Source organism: Pelodiscus sinensis, chromosome 1 (genome assembly GCF_049634645.1).
Source record: "Pelodiscus sinensis isolate JC-2024 chromosome 1, ASM4963464v1, whole genome shotgun sequence".
In the NCBI taxonomy this organism is placed as follows: domain Eukaryota; kingdom Metazoa; phylum Chordata; order Testudines; family Trionychidae; genus Pelodiscus; species Pelodiscus sinensis.
The window spans coordinates 167,307,132-167,328,686 of NC_134711.1; the positions used below are offsets into that span (position 1 = coordinate 167,307,132).

Below are 21,555 nucleotides of genomic sequence, written 5' to 3' on the forward strand. Positions count from 1 at the left end.
GCTGACGCCTGGGGCAGAGCAGCTGGGGCGCTTCCGGTTGGTCCCAGCAGCACCCCAGCTGCTCTGCCCCAAGTGTCCCCAAGTCAGCCGCTGCTGAAACTGACCTGGACTTACTATGACTTTTTTTATTGCCTAAATAAGAACCCATAGGTATGAAAGTGGAAGTTGAGCTTTGTGCCTGTAACTAATGTGCCTGAATGGTTTCTAATTTAAAATGGAAATAACTATACACATCAAATTATGTCCACTTATTACTGCCGAATAAAACTTTGGTCATAATTTGTCAGAAATGTCTCCTGACCCATTTCCCCTCAAACAGGTGCAGTTGGATTGGTATCCTGGCCAGCTCTTCGATAAAAGTTAGTAGGAAGTGGAATGGTGGTGGTGTTATGCTTCTTAGTGACATTACAAAGATTTTGTAACAGACTTTTACTAGGCAAACTCACCTCTGGTTTCATCTAGTGCAGCAGTTCCCAACCTTTTCCAGATGGGGACCCATTCTGACAATTCAGGAAGAATTAGTGACCCCCAAGGCAATTCAAAAACGGGCAGTGGTGGGGTGGTGGTGGAAGAAGGAGAGGGAGCAGAGCCACCTGGGGAGACACTTGGTGACCCTTGAAATGTAATAGCGACCCATATTTGGGTCCTGACCCATAGGTTGGGAAACCCTGATCTAGTGCATGCCCTCCAAAGTCTGTAGGTATCACTTGTCTTCTGGATGCAATAACATAGTTCTTCCACTAATGGGTTTTGGGTTGTGGTTCCCTGTGTATCAGCAGTGGCTGTAGCTAAAGCTGCAGGTTTGGTTTACATCTAGACCTTGCAATTCTTTCCTCTGGATTAATGACAGTGGTGATCCAGTGGCCAAAGTATCACTTATTTAGGACAGAAAAATGCCTTAAAACACTGTACACATCTCGTTTTCCATAAGATTAACCAGACATTGGATATGAGAGAGGCTGAGAAAAGTAGCCAAATTTCAGGAAAAAACCTTTCTTTCAGAAGGCCACTTATTCCTCGTGGAACGAGGAATGCAGGGGCTTGCTGAAAGAGCATGTTTGTTCTTCCAGTAAAAAAAGTGGAAGAACAAAACGCATCCATGAACGTGGAAGAGATTTTTCTGGGATACCTCTGGAATCCTAGAAAATCTCCTGCAGTCTAGCCGTACCCTCACTGGCTTGAGACCGGATATATGGGCGGTTTGTTGGCCAGGCTTCATTTTTAAATAAAATACTATGTCAAACGTAAAGTTTCTGCATTGTCTTTATTTATGAGAAGGGCAGGAAACCTGTTTTGAATCAGGGGTCACTGACTCACAAAAAAGTCAGTTGGGGCCACACAAGTGAGTTGCCAAAAAAAAAAAAACCCTCCTCCAAAAACCATCCAAGCCTCACTAATGTGGTCCCAACTGTGCTGGTGGGAGCAGGGGACATGGAACTAGTGGGTGCTGGGGCAGGAGACAGGGTGACACTGGGGGCGGGGAGTCTCCTGCATCTGCCTCTTTCTCCTCCCCACCACAGAGGAGGGAAGCCTTGGTGTGCGCCGCCTCTACGGATGATTTCCCCCCCTCCATGCAAAGAAGGGAAAGCCCTGGCGCATGCCTCCTTTGGGGACTTCCTGCCATGCCCCACCCTGTCCCACCACAGACCTGGGGGAGGGGAGCAGCCACTGCACTTCTGGAACCCCTGGAAGTGGCGTGCAGCTGCTGGACTTCAGTCTACCCCGCAGGAAGCTGCCACTACCTCCATTGTTGCTGGAGGTAGGTAGTGGGGCTTGTTGGAGGTGTGGGGGGGGAAATCAGAGGGAGCCCCCAAATGCCTCGCAATCGACTGGTATTAAAATCCATGGTATTAAAAGCTTTATGGTGGATATTGCGGTTCATTCGGACGACGGCCCACCAGGAAATTCCTGGTATCCCGCTGGGCCAGTCCACCCCTGTAAATGGGGTGCAGATCCTAGTTCTATGACTATGAAGGTTCTGGTGGAGCAACAACAAAACTTTTCCAATGCTGATGTAGGCTGGTGAAGGAAGGTGCACTATGCTCTCATCTCTAGGAATATGTCATGTTTACTGTTGGTACAAGGAGGAACATTGTTCTTGGACCAGCATATTAGCATTGGTGGGGTTGAAATGCTAGTTGTGATTGTGAGGAACCTTTTGTTTCCATGGCTTTGAAACTGCATACTGAGACACAGACGTAGGGTACATCTACACTGCACAGCTATTTTGGGATACCACAGGTATTCCAAAATAGCTACCCCATGTCTACACAAGACGTCCAATATTTTGAAAAATATTTTGAAGTTACGGGTGTGCTATTTCACCATCCCAGTGAACCTTGTTGCACGAGGGATAAGGGATGGCTTGAAATAGTGCATTATTTTGAAACTTGGCAAATTACGTATCTTATTTTGCATTTAGGGTGCTGTGTAGCTGCACCTTTAGTGTCTGACCAAGTATAGTATGACTGCATTTGAAACTTAAAGCAGTGATGATAATGCTTCCTTGTTAGAGGGAATCTCTGAGAGGCAAATACTCTTGCTTCACAAATATCACATAATATAAAACACACATACTTAAGTAGAATTTTGTCAGTAGGTTGAACTTCTGTGGTCCGGCAACATCCATGGTCCAGCATGATTTTAGTTAGCCATATGACCACTTACCATGAGTATGGCCAAATTTCCTACGGTCCCATAAAGTTTGTTCAGTCACTTAAATGTCTAAGAGCCCAGTATGCAGTAGAAAAGTTGGTAAATGCTACTAGACAGTACTGACCTCCTGGCAAATTCTCTGGTTTGGGACCGGTCAGGTCCCAAGGGTGCCACACTAGTGTAGCAACTTTGCTAGTATAACTACATATATACCAGGGACTTCTGTTGAGTCCCCACTTAAGTTTGTTGCAAATCTCCTCATCTCAGCCACAGTTTGTAGTGTAGATCTAGCTTTTCAAAAAGATCTGCATAGTTCTGGGAGTTGAACAATCATTTGAACAGTCATGTGCAGAAGAGTTTTATTAATTTCTTTTGGTTGAATCTCTTATGTACAAAATGCTTCCTCTGGCCACACACAAAGGATGATCACTAGATAATTTATACTATAAATTATTTCTTTTACAATCTTAATGACCACTTAAGCTTTTATTACTCAGTTACAGGAGTACTAAATTGAGACTTTTTTTGTTTGAGCTTGAAATAGATGTAGACATTCATACTTTCAATATAAATGGCTTATTTTTATTTAATAAGATACATAGTGGCAAATGTTTTAAGACTGGGGGATTAACCTATTAGCGGGAAGACCAAATTCTGCCTTCACATTTCTGCAGCTAAGATGTTGCTGGAACCATCACCTGAAACTGCATAGGAGTAATGAAAAAGCAGACTGGGCTTTATGTATTTCTGAGATAAGCTTCTGAAATTCATGACCTACAGTTATCGTTAGTCAACAACTTACCAACTGTTATCCCACAATGTCATCAAAAGTAAATAGTTTTTGCTTCTTTAAGGGCACCCTTTATTTGAAAGGGTATTAGGAGAGGGAGGAGAAGCTCCCTCCCTCATTGCCTCCAAAAGAAAAATGTTGCTGTTACTGTTTTACAAGTATAACTTGTGCCTTATTTTACACAATCAACATTCTTATGTTTGAAATTTACTGTAAGTCCTTTTCCTATGGAATATATTTCACCTTCGTATGTGGACATTCAGGAACTTTTTAAAAAGTAATTACAGTATGTAAGTAATGTTTCTCTGTGTTAGTAAATCATATATTCTGTAAACTTGCTAGGAGAGTGACATCTTATCTTAGGACTTGTCTGCACTTACAGGCTGTGTCTAGACTGGCAAGTTTTTCTGCAAAATCATCTGCTTTTGCGGAAAAACTTGCCAGCTGTCTACGCTGGCCCCTTGAATTTCCGGAAAAGCACTGATGATCTCATGTAAGATCGTCAGTGCTTTTCCGGAAATATTATGCTGCTCCCGTTCGGGCAAAAGTCTTTTTCCAAAAGACTTTTGCGCAAAAGGGCCAGTGTAGACAGCACAGTACTGTTTGCCGCAAAAAAGCCCCGATCGCAAAAATGGCGATCAAGGCTTTTTTGCGGAAAACTGCGTCTAGATTGGCAATGGACATTTTTCTGCAAAAAGTGCTTTTGCGGAAAAGCATCCTGCCAATCTAGACGCACTTTTCTGAAAACGCTTTTAACGGAGAAGTTTACCGTTAAAAGCATTTTTGGAAAATCATGCCAGTGTTGTAGTGCTTAGCTGGCTTTGCAACCATAAAGGTTAAAAGCTTTTCTTAGTCTTGGATTCTGAAGGTCCATATATCTCCACAGGGAAGCATAAATATTTCAGATGGGCTGATATTGGACTTTCCTGCATTAAGGGATAATGAACCACCACTTCTGGGTCATGAATTCAAATTGAGTTCTAGTTAATTGACTAATTTACTACCACTGCTTGGCTGTCCAATGTGTAAAACAAATTGGTGGGTTTAGTCCAGTTCCTAGTAAATGTCTACATGCTTTAAAAATAACAAACAAATAAAAAACACTCCCCAATTTTGCACAACCTTTTTAGATCGACCAGGAATGGAATAAGCATGGCGAGAAAATGATCTTCCTCAAGGACAGATCTGGGAGTTAGCGCTGTTGTTGCCAGTGCCTTCTCCTTGATAACTGGAGAATGCAGTAGTCAGGGCTCAAATTTCTAAATGCTGTTGATTGTCCTTCAGTATATTTTTGTGGATTGGTAAATGTGACTCTAGGTGCTTTGCATCAGAAAGATGCATGTAATCCATAGTAGCAAGTATCCCAGCTATGGCTGAACCAGATTATATGCATGAATGTGTCTCCCCACATCCCCTCCTGGTAACTGTATGTTTGCTCTCATCAGTAGAAGTGATATTGATACAGGTTCAACCTCTCTAGTCTGGCACCCTCAGTACTGGAGTGGTACTAAACCAGAGAATTTGCCAAAAGGATGGTCAGTAGTGTCTAGCAGAATTACCAACACTTGCACTGCTTATTGGGCTCTTAGAAGACCTTTAAGGGTAAATTAGAGCTAAAAACAGCACAGAAGGCTGAGAGCCAGGACTGGTAACTGTAAACTAACTTTATGGAACCGTAGGAAACTTGGCCACACCCATGATAAGTTGAGATCCAGCTCACTAAAATCATGCTGGATCACAGATGTTGCTGGACCAGAGAGTGCCAGACTATCATGATTCAACTAGTATGCACTTATTTTTCAGTCACTGGTAGCTAAATCTCATACTTCAGTAGCTACATCTAGAAGAGATTTCTCTCCACCATAGTTGGTAGTAGGGAATTGACACCTTTTTTTTAGGAATATTTGAATTTATTCAATTCTGCTTCTAGAATCAGCATCTTCCCTTATTATAAAAACAAATCCATTTGGATGGGGTTTGGTGACATAGATGCAGTTATTTGTTCAACATCAGAACTAAATAGAAATGTACAGAGAGGGATGGGTAAAAATGTACCTACTTCTAAACTTTCCTTTCTTAGCATTTTATTGAATTCTTGCTACCTTAAGATGAAAATTCCTTTTTGTGTTCTACTGTAAAAATTCCTTTATATTGTTCCTTTTATTAAAAATTTTGCAAGATAGGTATCCAGTCAGTGCTTCATCAAGGAGCACAGAATCAAATGACCTACAGTGTAAAAGCCAGCAAACAAGTAGGGAAATTAAGTACTAAACAGTTATGAAGAGCCAGATGTATTGGCTTACAAAAGTACTCATCAAAGTGGCATTCCTGCTGCTGTTGACTATTTTTCTACAGCACCTAAAAGATGATACTTTTTACGATACTTACAAAGATATGAGCTATGTGTTGGCATATACATAATAGCTTATGTATCTTAAGGCCTGGGGTATATAAAACAGTAAGAAATAGTGGGGAGGAGATGAGAGGCTTTTCTCTCAAGCCTTTAGGATGCCCAGAAACAAAAGGTTTCCATTTGAGCCAAACAGATTCTACTTCGCTCAAACAAACTTGTTAATTTCTCCCTCAGAATGTTTGGATTTGGTTCAGCCTGAACTGAAATTTTCTTGGAATGTGTGTGGGTTTTTTTTTTAAATCTATTCAGCTAACTTTAATGATGACCTCTTCAATGAATAAAACACAGAGCGATGTTGCTAGCAATTTGTGTTGTAAGAGACCATAGTATCTCTGAGTCATAGTCATGCATGACTATTGCTCAAATGACTGTGATGACTTTAGTGGGAACCTTTTCAGATAAATATAGTGATTGAACCTTCTCCCCACATCAGTATGAAAAAAGTGAGAATTATTCAGTAGTCTGTACATTTTTGTGCTATATGTCTATATGTGCATTGGGAACCAAAGCAAATATTTAAATTATGTCTGTGGAAAGAATCTGAAGAGTGTGGAGTCTTAATGCCTCTCTAGAAATAGTGATTAAAAACTAGTTGTCGCTTTTCTGAAAAGAGACTAATGGGGATATGATTAAGGCACATAAATTGCAAGCTGCATGTGGAAGATAGCTGCTTCAAAATATTCTTTGTTACCTTGTTCTAGCTGTCTTCAGAGCATTAAGGGAAAAATCTTTTTATAAAGAACAATTAGGGCAATAATAAGATAGTTGGAGCAAGCAGGTAGTGATTGCAACCTGTAATATTACTGCTCACAAGAGTTATTGTAGTGACAAAATAATTGCGGTTCATCAAAAGGCCTAGAGAGATTTGGCATGAAATATCACTTTTGAGTGCTTGTTCATGTCAGTTCCACAGGAAGGCTCATAAAATCAGCTCCTTTTATCAATGAAAGAGACAGATGCATAGCTGTTGTCTCCCCCTCCCCAGCCTGTGGTAATGATTATTTATAATTAGTTTAATAAAATCACTTTTTTTGTTAAGTATTAAAAGTAGGATTTAAGTGATTGCAGGTGATTACAAACAGATCAAAGTAAGTTACTAAGCTAAAATAAAACGTGCATAATACGCTAAGATAAGTTGTTACAAATAATAATTTCTCATGCTGGTACTTATTTCAGGTGAAGTAGTTTCATGATACTGTTGATGTTTCTGACCTGAGTCCAGCAGCTCCTCTCAACCTTCCCCACCCCTGCCCTTAGAGTTTTCTCCTCCCCTTTCACCCTCTTCGCGCCTTCCCCTCTTCCCCCTGGTATTTTCATGTATCCTTTTGAGTTGAAGCCAGCTGAAGACTTCTGATTTCTCAAATAGAATTTTGTCAGGGGGGGAAGTCTGTGTTCAATTCCTCCCACTCCTTGTGGAGAAGTACAAAATTCAAGATGGATTCAAGTGCCAGGTGTCACGGTCCCATGTCTTTGTAAGACCCACCGTAGATCAGGCTTACTAGAAAAACAAGACTAATCACAGATGATTATCTTCAGTACTGGGCCAATAAATTCTTTGAGTACTACTAATGGCCTTCAGTAGCACATCTAGATTAATAAATATTTTATAGTACATATATCTCCTACATGCCCACAACCTGATTCCTCGCCCAGTGCTGCACCACATACCATACAAACTAGATTTACTTTGCCTTCACGTCCCTCTTCATCTCGGGGGATGCGTTATTTCTTGGAGGTCCATAGATGCCATTGGCATGGAGTGGCTTTGAGGAGGACTGTGGGATTGTCTTTTCTTCTAGACATTCCTCACCAATAAGATCATGCTGTGACACGTACAGGCACAGCTGTCCTTATGGTCACCATCCTCCATGGATGGAGTGGCGATATCCACCTCCATACTACAAACCCTGGACAGTTTACTATCACAGATCTGTATCCAGGGTATTCCAGTGCTCCACGCATGCCATCTTCTAAGCCACCCAAATGCATACAGAGCATACAAGTCACTGTGGATCAGCGGGACACTGACGAGGGGTAAAAACAGAGGATGACTCCCCTCCCTCATCCAAACACCTCATCCACTGATCTGTCCTTGTCATTTCCCGGTGAACAGTTCTTCCGGGATGACTGCTTCAAGGATGTGGCTACAAGACCACTGGTACAACTCATGGAGCTCCACAAAAGCAGCACTGCCTCCTCAAAAACTTTCAACCCACTTGGAGAGCAAAGATTGCATTCCGTATAAACAAGGAAATTATGGAGGCGGCAGACAATATCTGGCAAATGCCTGGGTCTGCCCCTCCCACTGATGAATGTGTGGATAAAAAGTATTTTGTCCCCCCAAAAGTCTGGACTTTCTGTTTACCCACACATAACTGGTGATCAGTGCCACCCAACAAAGGTCAAAGTTTCCTCAATACCGTAATATGCCCCAAGATAAATGTTTAGATCTTTGAGGGAAAAAAGTCTATTCACCCTCTACCCTTCTACTTCACAACTTCGATAACTACTCCAGGTTAACCGACCTGATGGAGCATCTACCTGATAACAAAAGACTGGTGCTCAAGTCAGTTGTTCAGGAGGGATATTCCTTGGCACGTTCAGCCTTACAGATGGGCCTAGACGTGGCAGATACTGTGGCATGAGCCACTGCAATTTCTGTCGTTATGCAAAGAGCATCCTAGCTGCAATTGGCACGAGTCCCTAAAGCACTTCATGGTAAGGTAGAGGAGGACCTTCCCCTTGATAAAGAGAAACTTCTTGCTGCAAAAGCTGATGAGGTCCTTCACTCTAGTAAGGATTCTCAAACAAGAATCCAAACTCTAGGGATGTACGCTCTACCCTACAGAAGGCAATTCGTGCCATACCAACAGCAGCATGAGAATACTGGAGAATCCAACACAGCCCCTATGACCAGCCTCGTCTCAAGCTTCACCCTCAGAGAAAGCGGCAAAACAACAACTGCTGCTCCATCTCCCAGTTCACCAAACAGCAGATTTGAGACATAGGTCGAGGGTCTGCGTGATCTCTCCCACTACCATCTTCATCAATATACTATATTTCACCATCATGTGCGCCCATTTTACCATCGCTGGGCAGCCATCACAGATTGTTTGGTCTTGTAAATAGTGGTAGCTGGCTATTCCATCCCATTCACTTCACTCCCCCCAATTTCTCCCCTTCCCTATCCCTCTCTTCAGGGACTCCTCTTACAAGGACCTCCTTAAACAGGAGGTCCTTTGGCTGCTAGCCATTGGCACAATAGAGAGCGTTCCCAATGAGTTCAGGGGGCAAGGTGTTCTTCTCCAACTATTTCCTCACAGAGAAATTCCCATCCTAGATGTATGTCTCAACAAATGTCTACGAAAACAGCAGTTCAAGATGGTAACTTTAGTGTCCATAATTCTGGCCTTAGACAAAAGAGATTGATTTGTAGCCCTCAACCTACAAGATGCCTATTTCCATGTTACGATCCATCCATACCACAGATGCTTCCTCCATATTTTCATAGATAGCATCAACATTTTCATTACTGAGTCCTAACTTTCAGCCTATCCTCAGGGCATTTTCCAAGACCCTGGTTGTTGTAGCTGCATACCTATGTCAACAGATTTATTATCTTCCTCTATCTCGATGAGTGCCTTATAACGGAGTCCTCCCAAGTAGAAACCCTGTATATGATATCAACCATCAGAGTCTTGTTTGAATCCCTGCATCTCATTATCAATGACCAAAAGTCCTTTATCCAACCTGTTGAGTCTTTAGAGTTCATAGATGCTTGCCTCAGTTCCCTCAGAGCTGACCCCCATACCTGCCTATAGTGCAGATTCCGCACTATATAGGATTTGGTTGCTATAATCACTGCAAGTCCTTTCATGACAACTTTGTCATGTCTACAACTGATGGGCCACATGGCCACCACAACATATATAATGCACTTGTACCTCCGCTGCCTCCAGCGCTGGCTAGTGCCAGTCTATGCCCCTTTAAAGCATCCTGTTTATAAACAAGCTTTCCCCCCTCCTCCAAATGTTACAGATTCCCTCAAATGGTGGACTGTCCCAACCAACCTGTTGGCATTTCAGTGCAAGCAACCATTGGTCCAGATCACAATCCACACTCCCCACGCGATCATGGAAACCCACATAGATGGGCTCCTTATGCAAGGTTGATGATCCAACTATGAAACATCTCTGCACATATATCTTCTAGAGCTCCGCACTGTTGCCAATACCTGTGAACATTTGTGATCACGCATAGCTAATTCTACTGTTAGGATTCTGCCAGACAACATAACATCTACATCAACCACGAAGGCAGAGCTTGATCTTGTTCATTATGCATAGAAGCAATTGGTCTCTGGAATTGGTGCATTGCCAATAGCATAACCCTGATGGTGTCATACCTACCAGAAGTCAACAATTCTGCACTCTATGCAGAATTTTCAACATAAATCACAAGTGGGAAATAGATCAGTGCTTACTTACAACCATATTTCAATCTGTGGATACCCCCAGCTTCGATCTCTCTACCTCTCGCACCAATACCAAATATCCAAAATATTGTTCTAGACTGGGTCTACGACACGGTTTTCTAGGCAACGCATTCCTGATACCTTAGAACAGGGATGGGCAATAATTTTTGATGGGAGCCACTCCAAGATTTTTTGAAAGTGGTTGAAAGCTGCACTCTTGCATAATATTCATGGAGATGCAGTGTCTGGAATGGAGGCTGGGTGCAGAAGGGAGCTTGTGGTAAAGGACTGGGATGCAGGAGGGAGACTGGAGTCTGGGAGGGAGATGAGGATGAAGAAGGCAGTTGTGACCTAGGGCCGGGGACTGGAGTGCAGGGGTTTGTAATGTGACCTAGGGTAGAAGGGGCTTATGATCTGGGGCAGGAGATTGGGGAGCCAGATATGGGAGGAGTATGGTCAGGGCTCGCCAAGCGGCGGTGAGCCCTGCTTACCAGCCGTGCAGAACCTCATGCTGCACAGGTGCAGACAGTGCTGCACATGCTCTGACCATGCTGCGCGGCCGCGCTGGGTTAAAAATCTACTCACCACGGGCGAGTAAATTGCCTTAATTGTCGAGCCCTGGGTATGGGTGTAAGAGGAGGACCGAGGGTTTGTGTATGTTGAGTGGGGAGGGGCAGAGAGTTGGGACAGGAAAGGGCTGGGGTGCCAGAAGCAGACTGGCCAAGAGACTTGTCAGCTGCCAAACTTGCCTGCCTGCAGAGCTTCAAATGTTTCCCAGCCAGGCAGCCTGCCTGGCTACGTGCTTCATGACTGAGTCCAGGAGAGGGAGCGTGATTCTTCTTAGCTTCCTGTTATTCTAGCAAGCAGCTCCCATTGGCTGGTTTCTGTCAGAAACCGGCCAATGGGAAAGTGCTGGGGGCAGGGCAGCTCCTAAAACTTCCCCCCCTCCCTTCCAGTTTCAAAACAGAAGCAAAGCCCTGCAGTTGCTTTTCTGCATGGCTCAAGGGGCTGTGGGGCAAGCTGGGGAGTCTGCCTGGGGATTCCCGCTGCCTCTGTGGGCCGGATCCGGTGTCTTGTCAAGGTGGATCTGGCCTGCGGGCTGTATTTTGCCCAGGTCTGACTTAGAAGGTTCGTCTGTTTTACACCTCCCTTCAACCCCCAATTCCACCTTTCCTAAGAGTTATTGACAAGATCAAAACGTATCAGGCCCAAGTAATTCTCATAGCTTCTTCCTGGTCCCGGCAGACGTGGTTTCCCTATCTCTCTCAGATGTCTCTTAACCCTCCCCCCCATCCGCTGCCCTGCTGACCAGATCTACTGACCCGGAATGAGGGATCCTACTACACCCCCATCCCCAAACACTACATCTAACAGCCTGGATCCTAGATGGTTTCAGGACTAAGTGCTCTGTAAAGATATTCTCTTGCATAGTAGATACACTACCACACGGACAACTTACCTAAATAAATGGACAAGATTCTCACAATGGTGCTCAGACTTCATCTGTGAAGAAGTGAGCCAATTATACTACCTACGTTCTACTCAAAACTGCACTCATTCACACAGGAAGGGCTCCTCCATGCTTTATATGTCAGTAGGGCTCTCTTTCTATATTGACCACGCAAAACCCTTGAGTAATTCACAGCATCTCTCTGTTGCATCAGCAGAACATTGTAAGGGCAGCACACTTTTGTCACAATGCATATTTACCATTTTAGTCTCCTGTATCAAGCAGTGCTACATACTGTCACAAACCTCTTGTTAGTCAGCCCCAGGCAAGTTCTACCAGGGCAGAAGCTATATCTACAATCTTCCTGTAAGGCAGGGGTGGCCAACCTGTGGCTCGTGGCTTAAATTGTCTCAATCTTGATTGTCTTCCAAATTATTGCTGGCTGATGTATACAGACATAGTAACTTTGTATTCTAGTTTTTCCTCTTGCATTTCTTTGATATCTATTAGATAAGTACCTCTTGTGCTTGAGGTTTTTGCAGATGTCTTTTGGTGGTGGTATTCCAGTTGGATACTTAATTGCTTAAATTGGTTGTATCAGTCACATTCATTCTCCAGCCTCAAGAACAATTTTTCAGCTGCTAATGATTTCCCCAGTAAGTATTCATTAGTTGTGTACTGTTCAGATACGTTGTAATCTACAGTATATATTCTATTTGAAGTGTGCAAATCTACATTTCATGTCCTCTGGGGAGCTTAGGATCCTAAAGTTGATCACAAATCTTACACTTCTGCATAGAAATGTAGCACTTCATGGCTCTTCATTAGCCCACCATGTGTTGATAAAAAGTTCCCTCCAGAGTCTTAATTAGGAACAAAGTAATGGAGAGGAAGAAGCAAGATGAAGGCCCCGTGCGCTCAATAGCAAGTTGGAACGAAAGTCTGCTGTAAGCCTCCTGGTTGTTGTGGAAACACTGCAGCAACTTCACATAAATTCAAAAGACTTCGTGAATGAAATACTCGCTTTTGTACTTACATCAGTGAAGCAACCTGTGATAGGTTCGGTCACATCGCTCCCCTTCAGACTGTGACTGACTGCTGAAATACCACAGAGCCTGCCTACCTGTCCTCTGGAGCATCCCACCACCCTGTCCTACTGAAGCAGACCCTTAGGTATTCTCCAGTATTGGCACAGAGTTGATATCACAGGCCACAGAAGAGTAATACAGACCTTGAGATCGGCTCAGCTCTGGGATGGCTCAGTCAAAGGGATGTGCTGCAGCAGGTGTGCAGCCCCAATGAGATCAGAACCCCATATACATGTCTTAATCTATATCCAGTGTTATACAGCACAAGCTCATACAATATTCGTGTTCTTCATCAATGAAAGGGAGAGATGCACAGCTGCCCACCTCAGTAACCATTATTAATAGACAGTGATTTTTATTTTATTAAGTATAAAAGGTAGGCTTTAAGTGGTTACAAGTAAGACAGATCAAAGTAAGTTACTGGTCAAAATTCAACAAAACATACTAGCTAAGTCTAATTGGGTGGGGAGTGCAGTCCTGGCTAAGACTGGCTGCCAAGAGAGTCTCACTGATCAGGGCTGGAGTCAGCGGGGCCTGGCAGCTGGCTATGGAGCTTGGCCCAGTGCTATTGGGGATGCGGTGCCATTGGGAGCACAGCCTCAGCCAGTCTTAGCACAGTGGAGGGCTGGAGGCAGTGTCAGGGGCAGAGCCCACAGCTAGGTAGGGAGTCTTGATCTCGCCTGGTCCAGCAAACTCTATGGTTCAGGACCACTCTGGTCTGGAGGGTGCAGGACCAGGGACGTCCAATTTACTGTATAATGACAGCATCAAAAAGAGCAAGTTAATTGTCATTTCATGTTAATGTGTAGCTGCTTTAGCCCAAATAGTCATCCTGTGAAACACTTTTGCCTGTCTGTGTCTGATTACTTAACATGCAAACAATGAATTAAAGCTAGAAAACCCTCCATGTCTCTTTAACACATGTTTAATGAAATGTGTTCTGCTGGTGTTCATAGCTTTTAGATCTAGTCTTTTTGTGGCTGCCTCCATTGAAGTGTTATGTCAACTTGGAAAACTGTATTTTTAGACACTAGTCCTGTCTACCGGAGAGCCAGTCTTCTCAGTTGACTGACTGAACAGTTCATGGGGAGTTGGGAGCCCCTTTTCTCCAGCAGCTTATCAGATGAGCTGCACCAGAGCCTGAGACGTTAATAGCTCAGGATCCAGGACTTCAAGGCACTCAACTCTTCAACAGATTGCCTTGCAGAAGGCCTAAAAACTGGAAGCTTGGGCTAGTGCGCCCCCCCCACCCCCCAGCAGACCAGGCTTTTCTCGCTGACGCCTGGGGTAGAGCAGCTGGGGGGCTGCAGGGTTGGTCCCACAGCGCCGAGGTGCGGCGCTACTGGACCAACCCAGCAGCACCCCAGCTGCTCTGCCCCAGGCGTCCCCAAGTCAGCTGCTGCTGAAACTAATCAGTGGCTGACTACAGGAAGCCTGAGGCAGAGCTGCTCTGCCCCGGGCTTCCTGGAATCAGCCGCTGATCAGTTTCAGCAGCGGCTGACTTTGGAACACCTGGGGAAGAGCAGCTGGGGTGCTGCTGGGTTTGTCCAGTAGTGCCAAGGAGCGGCACTGCGGGACTAACCCAGCAGCACCCCAGCTGCTCTGCCCCAGGCGTGTCCGATTCAGCCGCTGCTGGTCAGTTTCAACAGCGGCTGAATCTGGATGCCAGTTCCGACTTCCATACAAATTCAACTTAAGAACAAACCTACAGTCCCTATCTTGTACATAACCCGGGGACTGCCTGTACTGAAATAACACTGTAGCAATCTTTTATATAAACAAAAAGGTGATGCTTGCTCCTCTCACCTATGCCTAGAAGCCTTTTGCCTCAGGGACTTTTGTATAGTCACTACACTGACCTGTACGCCTCATGCTTGCCAGAGCTGTAAAACAGCCTACCGGACCATCTCAGCTGCTCATTCAATACCCATGAGTAATCCCTTGCAGCAAATATTGCCTTCTCCATCTTCCAAAGTTGGGGTCATCCTGATATGGACCTATTTGCAACAAGTAGCAACCAGCAAAAAATGGTTCTGCTCCTTCCAGAGCCACAGTTGCAGTTTCGTAGAATTTTCATTCCAGGTATTGTGGTCCAATCACCTGCTGTATGCCAAATTGCAGGCCACAAAAATTGAGAACCACTGATCTAGAAGCATGTGACAAATAGTTAGATCCTTGAAAAAAAATCCATAGGATCAGTGGAAATTTGGATTATTTGCAATCAGGTTAACATAATGTGATTAGATATAATGAATGAATGGTATAAAGAAAGTAAATTGGATGCTATTTATTCTTCCCTGTAATACAAGAACAAGGGGGAATTCAATTAAAATGAAGGGTAACAAATTTAAAGCCCATAAAATGAAATATTTGTCTATCACTTTTAATAAACCTTTGGAACTCATTGTTACAATGTAAATTATGTTGAGTTGAGTAGGAGTTAAATTAGGAATGTTAGCAAGTAGTCAGCTGGGCTACGTCTACACTGGCATCCCTTTCCGGAAAAGGGATGCTAATGAGACGAGTCGGAATTGCAAATCCCCGGGGGATTTAAATATCTCCCGCGGCATTTGCATTTACATGGCTGCCGCTTTTTTCCGGCTTGGGGATAAGCCGGAAAAAAGCGGCAGCCATGTAAATGCAAATTCCGTGGGGGATATTTAAATCCCCCGCAGATTTGCAATTCCGAAGTGTCTAATCTGCATCCCTTTTCCAGAAAAGAGGTGCAGTGTAGACACAGCCCTGGAGTATCGACTACTTGCTTTTCCTCCTCCTCTTCCTCTCCCCCCTCCCGGGAGGGCGAACAAGATCCAGTGCTGGGGGGAGCTGGCTTAAAATGCCCCTACCCCCTAGACCATCTTTGTGGTGCCACCCTTTCTCCCTCCCCCCCCCGCTCCCTCCACTGTCTCTATTGGAGGCAGAGGGGGGAATAGGGGCTGCTTCATCGTACCTTCCCTATCTGAGGGAATGCTAGCAGGGAGCTGGCCCCTCCGCCCCCCGGATGGGCTGCTACCACCAAGCAGTCTCTGTTGGCAGCAGCCCAAGCTGGCCATGTGCTGGTGCTGCTCCAGCAGCCTCCCCTATCCATGGCCAGCCCTGGTCATCGTGAATGGAGGCTGCTGGACTCAGTGTGAGCCCAGGTGGCTCTTATTACATTTAAAATGTGCAGTCACAACGTGGATGGCTCCTGGAGCCAGCACAAATCCGGACTGCTCGAGCCGACTCCTGGAGCTACGGTCCTTATTGACAATTAGCCAGATAACCGCAATTTAACATCCATAACTTTAAAGGATTTGTTTTGTAGGAATAATGAATATCCATAGTTGCCTTGGTCAATGAAAAAGCATTGGGGATATCAATGCTGATGTTTTAGGGAGAAATCTAACTACAGATGGAGAGACATTGGGAAGAAATGTCCCCATTCTCAGTGGACAGACATTTTATCACAACAGGGTTTCTTACATGTTTTTCTAACTGGTACTAGCTATTTTCAAAGACCAGGTAGTGTTTTGGTGAATTCTAGAGGAAATGAAGTAGGCTTATACTGGAAATTAATAGTGAGTTTTGCAGCTGTTGCTGCTTCAGTTCTCTCTTCAGCAATAGTGTTTTGCTGAACAGTGGAATAAGTTTGGGTAATATGTCCTTCAAAAGGTGGATGCATGGTTAATGTAACCAGTCAAAATCCTGTTGATTTGGGAGAAGTTGGCAAGGAAAGAAATTCTGATGTTCTAGGATGAAGCTTTCTCCTCCCTTCCTCTCTTTTGGTAGGGGATTAAGATTTTTGTGTTCTTATTTTGATTAGAATTGATGTAGAAACATGAATCTTATTCAGCATATTATTGTGACACTTTAAGCTAATAACAATTACTTGCAGAATTAACAAGAAAACTGAAGCCAAACTGATACAGCACACTTGGAGTCCAAATTTGAGAAGAAACAGATGGTTTCTTATGTTCACTGCTGTGAAATAAATGCAATTTAAAGAACACACTCTTTAAATGGTGCTATGAAAATTAAATGCAGTAGAAATAAACTGCTGTGGATGAAGGTCACTATGTGTAGAACTTTGATTCTTGACAATCTGTAAGGGTATGCTGCATCATACCAAAATGTTTTGAAAGTTTTATAAATAATGTCCATTGACATTCCCTTGATATTTGGGTTCTTTAGCCTGGTCAGTGTGTAAAATAAATCCTCGGGCATTATGGAATAGTAGGACTTACCATCCAGTGAAGCTTTTCAGAAGTGATAAACATTATCCCTGTTTCTTTCCGAAGTCTGAGTGCAGCATTATTTTAGCCTGAGTTTTGATTTGGACTTTGTAGCTGTCAGTTTTGTTGCTGTGGGACTTGTTGAGGCAATTTTTTTCACAGACTCAACCTGGATGTCTATTAATACAAACTAAGTCCTTTACAAACAGTTGACAGTGGACTCAAATGGGAATTGATATGTTATTACTTACAGCTCCATTAAAATACTTCAGGTAAATAAAACTTTCAAGAGTTGATTCTGAATTACTTTTGTTTTTAAAGCTTATTTTAATATAAGTCTGTGCATGGATGATTCCAGCAATAAGTGTTCCTTGCAGGGAGGAGACTAAGCTGCTTACCTTAATATGAAGAAGGTTTGCAATCTAGTCCTTAATTTAAACCCTATTGAATTCCAAAAGAAGCTTGTATAGTTACAGTAAACATGCACAGTAAACTAGATAAATTAATTTTAATAACTATATTGTCTCAACATTGCAAACAAATTAATAACTATATTGGTCTTTCAGTTTACCTAAGTATATGATGAATGTTTAATATTAACATTATGGTGTCTCTTTGGCAATATGAAAACTTGAATGTTTAACATGAACACAATTTCAAATTAAAGTAATAAATCAGAATTACCAATACCACACTCCTCAATTGGCCACACTCCTCAATTGGCATTGGAAGTGTAGTATTTTGTCCCATGTACTTTTGGCAGTATGCCTCTTTATCAGCTACTGTCTTTGCAGTCACGCTTCTGTTCACGTCTTTGCTACATGCTCTGCTGATTACCTTGGAAAAGGGCAACGCTGTAACTGTTGAGATGACCTTTCAGTTTATTTTCTCTTGTGTAATATCAAATGTGAGCTAACAGTCTTAGTCTACCGATTTCTAGAAAGAAAGCGTTTTACATTTTCTACCATTTTCTGCCCAAATATGATGTGGTTTCTCTGTAGTTATGTTTATTTAAAACAAACAAAATCCAAACCCCTGCCATGATAATTACTGAAGAGGTAAAGAGAAGAGAATGTTTATAGCAAAACAAAACAAAAAAAACCCACCCTGTTTCAATATGCAATCTGTGTACAATTTAGTAACTGTTAAGCAGATGTATCTTGAGATAATGAGCGTTTAGTGAAATAGCTGCTCTTGAACTTAAAATGTATAAAGGCATTTTCTTACAAACAACAATGGACTAAACAGAAAATGTTACTTAGTTAAATTGAGTCAGTCTGTTCGAGAGAAGTATATAAAATAAAAGCTTAAACTCCTATTTTTGACTGATGTAAACAAAAAATGCCATCTCACTACTGATTATCGTCAAAAATAAATATGGAATAGCTTTCTTGAATTGGATTCCAGCACTATTTTACCATGTGCAGTTGCCCTTTCCAAATGCAGTACTTGATAATGAAAAACTTCATTTCAAATCATTAGAGATGCTTCTTATGCCCTGATCCTGCAAAGGTTTACAAAGGTAAGTAGCTGTCTTTAAATGAACAAGGGTGTTTATACGTTAAATGTGCATGCATGTATTTTTGCAGGATTGGTGCTTTAGAGCTTCATTGATTTCATAGCTCAAATCGAAATAATTTATTTTGGCTTTTGGCGCTGTCTGCAGGAAGTCTGAGAGCACTCTTCCTCTGACTTACCTTATTCCTCATTCAATGAAGGCTACAGGAGTCAGAGTAAGAAGTCCTCTAGCTCGACATGCTTGACGTTGTCAAAATAACTGCTTGCTGTGTGGATACGGACAGTGTTGTTTCAGAATAACGCCAGTTATTCCAGAATAATGCTGCTGTGTAGACATAGCCTCAGTAAGTAGTTCTTTTCGCTTCTGGTTAAAAGAAATGGATATTAGGGGAGGATAAATTTTTAAATAATATTTTAAACTCTTCTCTCAAATACTGAAGTCTGATTAGAAAAAGATGGAAATAGAGATTTCCCTTCCATCTCCCTCAGTGGTCATTTCACTGATTTTATTTTTCTGATCACTTTCACCTTTTAGTTCTGTTATTAGTTCTGATAACTGTATGTCAAATATTAGGCAACTTGAATGTTAGACAACCTAAAAAACCTTGCAAGATGCACTGCCTGCCAAATTGCTGTCAGTGCAGTCATTAGTATAATAAAATGTTAATGAGAAAATAAAATAGGGGTTATAGTTTTAAATTTACTCTATTTAAGGAAACATTGTGCAAGAATTAAGTTAGCAATGGTTTGTGTTGTGCTGAAATATTATTAAAATAGACTGCTTACTTATTAGGTTTAATTGCTTATTAGTAGTTACATCTCTGCCAAAATTAGCAGCTGCTGACTGGAAATGTCAAGAAAAACTTTCTAATTATTATTTAATCTTTCTGGATACTCTAGATTCTTTTCATCATATTTGTGGAAATAAAAATGCTGGGACTTCCATGTTACTGCATTTTTATGCTTTTTAAAAAAGAATCCAGATATTCTCTATGGAGTTACAGCAAAACAAAAATTGCTCATTAGTTATCCATAGTATAAATGAATTGATTTGTCTAACTTTATGCAGTGAATTTAAGCAGTTTGTATCTTCCATTATTACTGCAGACTTGTTACTGGTTTGGAGATGGGGAGAGTGCATTTTCCTCATTTTTAAAGGAAATAAGAAAAAGATAATTAAAATACAACTTCCACTTAGCCGTGCCACGGTCTCTTGTTGGCCTGCTCTATTTCTACTTATGAGAACCTGCACCTATTGAAAGTCTGAGACCCACTCAAGGTGAAAGGCATAATAATGCTTGAAGGCTAAAGTGACAGTAGGAATAGGTGTGGGTGTGGGTGTGGGTGGGTGTGTGTGTGTGTGTGTGTGTGTATAGAGGACAATACAGACATTACATTTATTTTAGAGGTAAGCAGATTAACTGCTATGCAAGTAATGTGTTACAAATAGTATAGAAAACATGCATCTTTCTTCTGTAGAAAATAGGAATTAAGATGCCTCTGACTTTATACATGATTTAGGTATTTGTCCCATTTTTCCCTTCTAGTAGTCCTGACTCTGTAGAAGACTAATTTCAGGTGTTTGGCTTAAGGGACAGAGTATCTTGTAAAGTACAAACAAATCTTAATTAAGCATATGTTGTATTTCTCAGTAAATGTAACTATTGACATCCAGAAGTTCAAATGCTTTATTGACTAGTGTTTCTGATCAGGATTTGAAAAAAAATCTAATTCCATTAGTGAGGGAAGTGTAGAATAATTTCATTTAATAGGGATACTACAAGGCAGGCAGTATGCTATTTGGAGAAGAATATTTTACAATTGTTACATACAGGTTGTACCTCAACTGGGACTCTCTGGTCTGGCAACATCTGTGGTTTTGCTGGACCACAGATGTTCCTGGACCACAGAGCCCAGGTATAGGGAGATTGAACCAGGGGGCAGATGGTGTGTTGGGGGGTGGGGGGATAGGAAGGGAGTGAGGATGGCTGGTGACTCAGTGGGGAGTTCTGTGTTGGGGAGGGAGGTGGACGTGGAGAGGAAGGCAGTGCTGTAGGGAGTTCTGCCCCCTGCAGTTGGGCAGTAGCGGGGGACTGTCAGCAGCTGGAGCCCTGGCCACAGAGCTCAGGCGGGATGGCAGTGGCAGGCAGCCTGGAGAGCCACGACTGGGCAGACGCTTGTGGGGCTGATCTGGAGCCCTAGCTGAGGACAGCAGGGCCATGTTGGGAGGGACTGCCCCTGGTCCAGCAAATCCCTTTGTTTGGGACCACTCAGGTTCCAAGGATGCTGGATGAGGAGGACCAACTTGTACTTGCAAATTTGACCTAATTACCTGTGCTTGGTGCATGGCTTCCATTCTGATTTACTGAACACCTAAACATTATTTTCCAGAAAAGCGCAAAAGGCCTTGTACTTCATTTAAACAATTGAAAATGACAAATTGTAAACTAGAAATTGACAACTATAAGGGATATCTAAATTATTGATGTAAATTAAAACCTACCCATTCCTAATTACACAAATGTTGAACTTTTAACTTCATTCCAGATTGGCGCTGTCTGCTGGTGACAATGGGGGTATAAGTGTAATGTTAAACCACCACAGAGTCCATGGCATTCCAATGAAGAGCTCAAAACAGGGAAAAGTGAAGAATTTACCTATTAAAATGTTACTCAATAGTGCAGGTAGAAGGGATAGGGAAAGTACATATTCATCCATCCATAGTCATCTGTGGATCACTGCAAAAATGAGTGAAATGTCCATTTTTAAACCACTGCAAAAGCAAAGCGACAGGCTGATCTGCGTTAAAGTTAGCCATTGACCTTTGATGCTTCCAAAGCAAGCTATTTGAACATTAATCTTTTCTGTACACTTTACATGTTACACTCTTGCACAAATGTTAGTTCACCTATTCTAAAACATAAGTGGAATTGAATAGAACTTGGAGGGTCAGTAA

General features: G+C 42.5%; 1 protein-coding gene across 4 annotated transcripts in view; it reads left to right on the forward strand.

Moving 5' to 3' along the window:
• Window positions 1–21,555, forward strand: part of GBE1 (1,4-alpha-glucan branching enzyme 1) — a 264,165-nt gene that overhangs the window by 27,294 nt on the left and 215,316 nt on the right. Inside the window, exon 1 of one of the 4 annotated variants that reach the window (XM_075909691.1) lies at window positions 17,211–17,353. The exons of the other annotated variants lie outside the window; for them this stretch is intronic. Coding sequence (XP_075765806.1) covers window positions 17,307–17,353 — 47 coding nt within the window. The 5' untranslated portion in view covers window positions 17,211–17,306. Of the gene's footprint in view, window positions 1–17,210; window positions 17,354–21,555 lie in introns of those variants that run through there. 4 annotated transcript variants of the gene reach the window in all.